Raw genomic sequence first — 10,176 nt, 5'->3', positions numbered from 1 at the left:
CATCATTAAGTAGCAAGTGGAGCTAATCATCCTCCCCCTCTAACTCCCCAGAGTATCCTGAACCTTAGAAATCCAACGGACCAGAAATGGTTGTAATATGAGATCTCTAGGTCCATTAGTGAGTTTTGATCAAAATTCACTAATGGACTTAGAGACCTCATATTGTAATTATTTTAGGTCCTGTGAATTTTTGAGGTTGCACAGAATCTGACAGTGCCTTTCTATTACTTATTTCAGTTTCTCTGAAAGTGTTAAAATATTAACAAAAAAATCAATTAAATCTTAAACATTGTGGGTCTGATATAATTTACATATTAGGCCATGTTATATATATATATATATATATATATATATATATATATATATATATATATATATATATATATATATATATATATATAAAAAGTTACATGTACGGAAGAGAAATAAGAGAAGAGAAAAAAAATAAGTAAAGAAAAGAGGAAAAGAAAAAGTTAATTTGTTAGAAAGGGTAAAACGGAAAGAGTATATAATTGAGTATATTTTTTTTTTTTGATAAATATCAAAGTATTTTTAGTCACTTCAAAAATTACATGTACCATTTATAAAAACAAAATAGATAGAATTATCTCAATTAAACCCATTTATTCATTGATAAATAGAAAATAGCAACCCGGCAATGGGATAGTAGCAAAGTGCTTAGCGGGTTACTAAGTCCTTGTAATTTAAATCTTAATTACGGTACATTATAGTATATTTTTCTTGAATAAAAAATTGGATAAATTTTAATTTGATCGGTCCGAATTTGAATATAAAATATTTTATTATTACATATAATCTTAATTAATACATGTCAATTAAAAAATAAATATAAAAGATTCTAAAAAAATTTAGAACCTAAGCAAGGAGCCACGCATTGACGGATTTGCCTGGTGAAAAGTCGGGTCGTCCCTTCAAAATTAGTGGGATCGCCAAGGCACATGAAAAACTCAAAAATAAATAATAAATAGAATATAGCCCGGCGGCATTGAAAACAAATTTGCCAGCTTGCTCGATGACGAGTGTAGTTGTCAAGTTAAAGACTCTTCTCCACTTGCCTTCGTGGAAGCAGCCTACTTTGTTGCACTTAAACGACTACAACGTGTGAACTGTGATTGACAACACACGCCAAGTTGTTAGGTAGCCACTTGACTTAAGCCACAAAAAAAAACCAAAGGCTCTCCAAGTTTTTTTTAAATCGTCAAACTATTCTAAATCTAAATTGTTATTGAATTATCACTTGTTCAATAAAATGATTTATGGTTTTTATTTTACAAAATTAAGATTATATATATATATATATATATGCAACGCGTTAGGGAAGAAGTCAGTGAGACGTCGGCTTGAATAAAATAGAAGTCCACTTTCCAACGGAGCTTCTTCCTAATTCGCACATGAATCAGTCAATGATTTGTTTCACAAGGATTTATATTAATTTATAATTGGAATAAATATAATCTATTTAATTAATCTAATATCACATGTAACGCACTAATTGTTGTTAAATTGTCGAGGTGGCAATTAAGAGTAAGTATGATAAAATTCTTTTAATTTTTTAATCTATTATTCATTTCTTACTAATTTTGACGGTGAATACATTTAGAAAATACAGATGGTCACGGAGGGATCCAACTTCAATAGTTCGAATTCAGTAGGCATTCGAAAATGTCTAAAATTTGAATCTTCAACTCCATGAGAATGAGCTCCACTGGGTTTACCATTGTAAAAAGTGGAATCGTCACCTTAACGGTCTCCTGAGTCCGACCTCACAGATATTCAGAGAAAATAAATCATGATTAAACTGGACAGGAAGGGTGACTGAGAGTCGACCCACTGGGTTTACCATGCTACTCTATTCAGGCAATAAAATTCTTCACTATTATTTCATTAGTTGGCTCGATGAGCAATAGAGTTGTCCAGAGTTTGATTTATGTGAGGACGGATGGAAAATTTTTCTAGGATCAAATATCCTTCCAAATTTAATATTATTTAATTCAATATTTTTTTCGATGAGCAATAGAGTTGCAGTGTTAATAACAACAATTTTTTAGGTTTAATTTGTAAAGTTGGTAAAGAAGTAGTCCTTTTGTCTTTTGACCCTTCCCCTTCTGTAATAAAATTGGGAGCTAAAATCGGGAGCTACAAGGCATTCCCCTCTCCGCCTTGTGTTCTTCTCTATTCTCCGATATCCATTCCTTCACTTTTTTTTTTTTTTCCATCCTTCTCCGTCCCAGATCCGAACAGATCGCCGGGTTTTCTCGCTCCAGGAACCGATCTCATAGGCTGGGATCGAGCGGCGAGCGATCCGATCGGAGAACTTCGGTCCCCGCTCCCTCGATCTGCGCATCCCCGCGTAGATCCGGAGGCGATGAGCGGTAAGGCGGCGGCGGCGGCGGCGATGTCGCCGGCGCTGGCGAACGGACGGTTCTTCACCGTCGGGCTCGTCACCGCGTGGTACTCCTCCAACATCGGAGTGCTCCTCCTCAACAAGTACCTGCTCAGCAACTATGGCTTCAAGTACCCGATCTTCCTCACCATGTGCCATATGACGGCCTGCTCCCTCCTCAGTTACGTCGCCATCGCGTGGCTCAAGATCGTGCCGATGCAGACCATACGGTCGCGCGTCCAGTTCCTCAAGATCGCCGCCCTCAGCCTTGTCTTCTGCGGCTCGGTGGTCAGCGGGAACGTGTCGCTCCGGTACCTTCCCGTCTCGTTCAACCAGGCCGTCGGCGCCACCACGCCTTTCTTCACCGCCATCTTCGCTTACCTTATGACCCTCCGGCGGGAGTCGTGGTTAACCTACATTACCCTCGTGCCCGTGGTTACTGGTGTCATTATCGCAAGCGGGGTGATTTTTTTGCTTCCTTGCTATCAGTTCAATTTTTTAGCAAATCTATACGCATAAAGATGCACACAAGATATTTTGCATATACATGATGATAATTGTAATTCATCTGAGAGATGCCCACAGCCTCCAGGTATTATTTATTCGTGCTTTTTTTATAGATAACATATCTGCTAGCAGATGCTTAAGATCTTACAAATCATTGCTCATATCAATTATGCACAAATCTGGCATGTGTCTCTGTTATAATTTAGATTTTGAATTTGATGCATGGGTCACCTCCTTGTCAGAGTGATTCAGTTTCAATTTAGAATGGCCTATAGGCTCTTGATAAGCTAATGGTTCATGGTTGATCGTTTCTTTGCCTTTTAGTTCATATTCTCTTCTTTTAGTCCTTGATTTGGCTTCCTCTGATAAAATAGTTGGTACAATGTTGTCATCTGACTATTTCTCACATGGTTGACTAGTAAACTTGCACATATTGTTAGAATTGTTTGTTCTGGACCTACTATTTGTCGTTGCATGACCATGTATTATTTGGTTGCCTACGTTTGGCTGTTCAAAGTTGACTGTCTCTGTGATTGAAAGGTGCTTTGTTACGTTTTGAATTTTATTCTGTATTCTAATAGGACTTTTAGGCGCAACAGTGATCTTAAACATGTGAGTGGATGTCAATGCTGGCACTTATATTTTCAACGTTGTAGGGGGAGCCAAGCTTTCATTTGTTTGGTTTTATTATGTGTATTGGAGCTACTGCTGCTAGAGCACTTAAGTCGGTATTGCAGGGAATTTTGATGTCCTCTGAAGGGTGAGTGATCAATTCCCTTGAAATTTAGAACAAAAAAAAGGGATATGTCCTTAACCATTTGCTTCTTCACTTGTTCAGGGAGAAGTTAAACTCTATGAATCTTCTTCTATATATGGCTCCAATAGCTGTTGTTTTTCTACTTCCTGCAACAATTATAATGGAGGAAAATGTGATTGGTATAACATTGGCACTTGCTAGACAAGACTTCAAGATTATATGGTATCTCTTGTTCAACTCTTCTTTGGCCTACTTTGTGAACTTGACCAATTTCTTGGTCACCAAACATACAAGTGCTTTGACCCTTCAGGTACACTTTGTTTGAGTATTTTGGTGCTACTATATTTCATACTCTTAGCTCATGAAAATTAAATTATTTATTCATATAATGTATTGTATAGCTAGAAAATTTAGTTTGATTAGAGTGGAATGTGTAAGGGCCTATGGAGTATAGGGGAGACTAAAGTTAGTCAATGCAATTAAAGATGATTTGATCGGTTTCAACAAATTAGTATGTTATAGGGATATAGCCTTGTATAATCTCAAAGTGGAGACAATTTATGTAACGGACTCCAAATATTTGGGACAACTTTGGCGTTATGATATTGATGATGATATATGTAAATCATCTCAAATTTTGAGACGGGTGACTTTTCAATCAATTTTTATAGTTGCCACTTTAGTAAATCTTATATATGATGCTTTTTCTGTTATTGTTTACATTTTTTTTTTGTTAGAATGGTACCAATATAAGAAATCAAAGCAAATTAATTCGACTACCTACCAATTGGATCAGTCAAGAGAAATTAATGTGGCAATTTTTATTGGTTTACCAACTAAAGCAAGATAATATTTAATGTTTAAGCTATTTCTTTGGAGACTTCAAAAATTCAGATTGATTATTTTATTAGTTATAATTGATTCTGAGCTAATGAGCCAAACCTGCAAGCTAAAGAATTGAGTAATCACCTGAAATATAACAATACACATTTAACTGAGATAGGAGACAAGTTTTGAGGTAGTATCAATGTCACAGAAATCCAATGTATTGCGAGGCAATAAGAGTGATTATATTGTATTTGTCTTAATGATGCATTTAGTTTTGTTACAACCACCACAAATTATATTAGTGTATTTGTCTGATTAGGCTGAAACGTAATCAGCATAGATTGAATAACCGTGATGCATCGTCACAACTATAATTTCAACAGGTTTCAGAGTTGCATAATAATGTTGTTTTTTTTTTCTGTAAAGGTTCTCGGAAACGCAAAGGGAGCTGTCGCTGTGGTCATCTCAATCTTAATATTCAGGAACCCAGTCTCTGTTACAGGAATGGCTGGTTATTCGTTGACTGTAATTGGTGTAATTCTCTACAGCGAGTCGAAGAAGCGTAACAAGGGAAGTTAATCCCAGAAGCTACTAGCCTAAGTCACCAGTACTTATGCCCCATTACGTACTGGGTACCAATGGCCTCATAAAACGCCCTATCAACTTAGGGAATTAATATAATTGAAGTCTCTCTGTACCATTAGTTAGCCAAATAGTGTGCTCAGAGGAAGAGAATTTGTTTGTCAGATGCACCGTTTACACTTTACATTGAGTCGGTAAGCATCTGGGCCTTCATTATCTTGTCATACACGAACAATTATACAGTCTAAATTCTTTGTAAGAGTATTCCTCAGTCTATTATAAATTCCAATGCGATCGTACCATCGATGTAAACTAAATTTGTTCTCCAATGTCGATCATATTGAATACCCCAGCATTAATTTTTCATGTCACTTCCAACGTGGACTATTTTGCCTTTCATAATGAAGTTAATTCATTCGTGTCCTACCTGCAATATCGAAATTTACGATTCAGCAAACAAAAATATAAGGGAACTAGAGTTTCAAGAGGTCGGAAACAGTGTTTAGTACTGCCTAGCTACCTGTTTATACCAGTTCATTCTTCAGATAAGCCAAGCTACGGAACCAAACTCATCCCAGCATTGATACCGACACTCTCTAACGTCAGATCCTCACCGTCAATCTGCCATTGGAGCTGCATCGGCATCTCAGCCTCCTCCCAGCTGCACTTGCCAGAGACACGGCTGCCGTTCACCGGATAACTAGTACCTTTCAGAATCGTTCTTGTAGTTTCTTCATTGAAATCTGGGAAGGGCGAAACCATTAACTGGATTTCTTCCTGGAAATCTGCAAAAGCCAAGGAGAGTTCATTGTGATCGTAAGTAGCAGACACCGGTGACTTAGTTTTGTTTGATTGATCTCGTGGTGGTCTCTTGTTGGAAGAAGAAGAAGAAGAAGAAGAAGAAGAAGAAGAGAAGAGGTGGGTGTTTCTTGATCTTTCTGCAGCCACCTCCCACAGGGACGTTCCTGAATCCTGAGGGAGCCTCCTTGGTCCAGTACCTCCTGCAGACCTTGCAGAAGTACCTGGGCTGGGAGAGGCTGAAGCTGTTGTAGTAGCAGAATTTGGTGTTGGCGGACTCGCACCGGGGGCTCTTGTGGCATTGCTCCGGCGGTGATAGTCTCATTATCACCTTCCCTTGCGACTGAACTCCTCCTAAGGGAAGATCATTGGGACCCATAGCAACCTCTGAAATAGTTATAGGAGCCAAATCTTCACGCATGAACTCGATCCTCACCCTTCCTGGATAACACAATAAATAGATGAAGATGCAGAACGAGAAGAAAAAACGATAAGGGACAGACAGATTACTCACAACTAGAAGATTTCTACGCGGCCAGCGACGCGTCAGCCGCCGTCCATTTTCACTAACACATCCACATACTCACTCAGTATAAGTATATATATCGTTTACTTACACTTCTTTTAATATTAATTCATAATCAATTTTAAATTATATTATATTAAAATGGATATATTTTAAAATATTAAAATTATTATTATTATTATTATTATTATTAATCTTACTTTTAGAAAAATAATTTTATTATTTTTAAAAAATATATTAAATTTTTTCACTTATATTTATTAAATAAAATAAAAGTAAAAAAATTAGATTCTTACTGTTTAAAAAATAAATAATATTATTATTAAAAAATATACCCATATTTTTTTATTTACCTATTTTATTCAATTTTTAATTTTAAAATTTATAATTTTTTAAATAATTAAAATTTTTAAAAAAAATAATACACTCATGAGGTGGGCTAGAGCTAACCCATTCACACCATCTTCAATATCAGCCCGGATCCTCTGGACCGCTTTTTGCGGTCCAGAGGATGGTCCCTTGATGTGAATTGGTGGGGATGAATGGTCCCTATCTATTTTATGAATGGGGACCATTCATTTCACCCATCCATATTAAGGAATCATCTTCTAGATCGTAAAAAACGGTCCAGAGGATTTGTCCTCCTTCAATATAGGAGGGCAGATCCTCTGGACTGCTTTTTGCGGTCCAGAGAATGGTCTCTAAGTATTCATTGGTGGGAATGAATGGTCCCTACCTATTTTATAAGTGAGGATTATGTATTTTACCAATGGATACTTAGGGATCATCTTCTGAACCGTAAAAAGTGATCCAAAAAATTTGGGCTCTAATATAAGAGGATATGCCCTCAAGACGTAGTACAAATTATGGACATATGACATCGTCTCCGTGAGGTCAGCATTAGATGGGCCATTATATTAACGGATCTAATTTTTTAATATAAGAGGGTATTATAATACCCTATTAACGGGAGCAATGTGGATGCCCTTAATCACCAACACCAGCCCATGGACCGTGGTCCCGATCGATCCTGGCCGTTCCTTTTTTCTGAATTCGCCTGGCTGCTTGCCACAGTGATATGCAACTTGGAGGAAGAGGTAGAGCCGGCTTCTCGACTGGCCCAATGTCACGGTCGAAATTATAGAAAAATCTGTCCTCGGATTACGCAAAGAGAAATGTCACGCGAGCAAATTTGCAGCAAAAGGCGAAAATGTCACGCGAGCAAAATGCTCGAATGGAAAGTTGTCGATGACTGGTGAGGCTGCCGCTGTTGTTGTTTCGCCGGCGGCGGACTGCAACTGAGCGGAGTGGTACTTCCGTAGGGAGACAGAGTGTCGACGGAGTAGGTGTACTTGCCGCCTCAGTCACCCTGCTGTCGCAGCGTCACAAAGAGAATTTGTATTGATTATGATGGTAATCCAGTTAAATTAGCTTATTGATATAAGGCTATGTTTTTAAAACTAACTGGAAATTAATTATAGTTTGACTACATGGAAAAAATAAACAATTATCTTTAACCTTATTTACTACGTGATTTTTTTATATTTTTTCATAAATTAAAATGGGCAATTATTAACGGAAATATCATATTAGCGTCCTTGAAAAAAAAAGGGCAAATGAGTCAGTATCATGATTTTATCTCAGAAATATTTTTAGATACAGCATTATCGTAAAATCTATCGATTATCTTCTACCATAAATATATAGAAGTTAACATGTAATTACTATACATCCTAGAAGTTACATGCTAGCTTCTATATGATTGAATTATATTTATTTGAAATATAATGAGCGATGAAATTCTTATTGTTTAATTTACTTGTTAAAATATTATTTTAATTAGGTTCATTTAGAAAAATAAAATTAAAATAATATAAAATCATCATTATAAAAATTAGCCACTAGCTTCTACATGTTATGAAGTTAGGAGCTAACTATTATACATTATAAAAGTTAAGAGGGTGTTTGATTAAATGATGGGAATGACTATGAGTATGCATTTGATAATAGGGTGGAATGAGAATAAAAATGAAAATGAAACTCATCAAGTTATATGGATTTTGTTGATTCTCATAAATCTAGTAATCATTCCTAAAATGTCATTCCCAAACTCACAATCCAAACACTATCTTTTACTATCATTCCATTTCCTCATTCCCAAATCCATCAACTAAATACCCCCTAAATGTTAGCTTCTACATAATCGATCATAATCCAACAATATTTATTTAAAACGTAATAAATGGCATGGAGTCCTAATAGTTTATTTTACTCTTTAAAATATTATTTTAATCAAATTATCACTCAAATAAATAAAATCAAAATAATATAGAGTCACTGTTGTATAAACTATCAACTAGATTCTACAACATCTGGAAGCTAGTTGCTTGTTTCTACACATTGTAGAAACTAGATGTTAGCTTCTATAATTGTAGATGTTAGTTGCTAGTTTTTACACAATAGAATGATAAATATGTTGGAAATGTGAATGGAATAAAGAGGTGGAGACGAAGCGACTATCTTGTACATGAGTTTAGTCCCATATTAGGCGACATTAAACTCATTAATGATGATTTCATAATGTTTCAGGATTAATAGCGACATTAAACTCATTAATAATAATTTCGTAATGTCTTGACATTAATGAAGACATTAAATCCATTAATGACGACATTAAACCCAGCATTAAATGATCATAATTTGATCATTTATTATTGCAGATAAGGTGAGAGTTCATATATAAGGAGGTTGGATCTTGAGCAAAAAGTAGAGCGGAAGATAAGAGAAAGAGAAAGAGAAAGTGAGAGGAAGAGCAGAGAACGAACCTCCGTCCACCAGTGTTTTCCCACAAAACTCTCTCAGTCGTGCATCCGCTCAGCTGAACTACTCGTGATAGTACTCAGGTGTATTCTCAGTTCGTCACGAACAATCAATGCTTGGTTGTGTTCGTGGTTTTACCATTGTATCCTGGAAAATAGACGACCCGAGAGAATCTCGAAGCATAGTCGGAGGTGGGGCGAATTTGTTGCAAGGAAACTGCATTGAACGCAGGCCTCGGTATCTTACTCAGTGAATTCTCTTTCCGACTCTACGATTGACTCCCGATTCTGTTACGCATCACATCGACTCCGTGGCTCAGACCACTGGAAGCTTGACAGAACCAGCCCCGCTAACAGCTTGAGATTATCAATTCATGTCATCTCAACAGATAAGTTGAATTTAATTTGATATATTTAAATTCGATTAATTTATTAATATCTTTGGCAACATATATTAACCAATAAAATAATATAAAAATATTTTGGATAAATTATTTTAAAAGAGACCTAGAGGGATGCTCATTTAATTTTAAAGTAATGTTCATATGATAAAAACATAAATGATGAATGTCCTTTTAATTTTTACGTCATATTCAAATTACGAGGCAATTTCATGATTAAAGCTCATGGTTTTGAAACACTTTCCAAATTTTGAATTCTATCCTTTCTCTTTTGGATTTTACTCACGCTCTCTCAATTTATCAAGATGGAGTGAGATTGATGCGGAGGAGGTTACTCTTTCAGTGAATCGTTATACGAGGATTATGGTGATCATGAATCAGGTTGATTTAGTTATTAGGATAAAAAATTATCTGATTTACTAGATCAGATAATACAATATCAGGACCTATATCCGATGGTTCTTATATATTATTAGTGTTGGTAGTTTTGAGAGCAAGAACACTTAAACGAAGTAATTAAAATAATAATGCGGAAACCATAAACACTCACATTG

General features: G+C 36.0%; 1 protein-coding gene across 1 annotated transcript; it reads left to right on the top strand.

Moving 5' to 3' along the window:
- Positions 1-2,147: 2,147 nt before the first annotated feature.
- On the top strand, positions 2,148-5,395 carry LOC122015850 (probable sugar phosphate/phosphate translocator At3g11320). Its single transcript, XM_042572917.1, has 4 exons — positions 2,148-2,866; positions 3,568-3,671; positions 3,750-3,978; positions 4,923-5,395. The coding sequence occupies exons 1-4, from the start codon at positions 2,387-2,389 to the stop codon at positions 5,073-5,075; spliced, it is 966 nt and encodes a 321-aa protein (XP_042428851.1). The 5' UTR covers positions 2,148-2,386; the 3' UTR covers positions 5,076-5,395.
- The last annotated feature ends 4,781 nt before the right edge of the window (positions 5,396-10,176 follow it).

The sequence above is a fragment of the Zingiber officinale genome, chromosome 1A (assembly GCF_018446385.1).
Source record: "Zingiber officinale cultivar Zhangliang chromosome 1A, Zo_v1.1, whole genome shotgun sequence".
NCBI lineage: Eukaryota > Viridiplantae > Streptophyta > Magnoliopsida > Zingiberales > Zingiberaceae > Zingiber > Zingiber officinale.
Note: the sequence above shows the minus strand (reverse complement) of the source record. Positions and strands in the feature narration are given on the sequence as shown.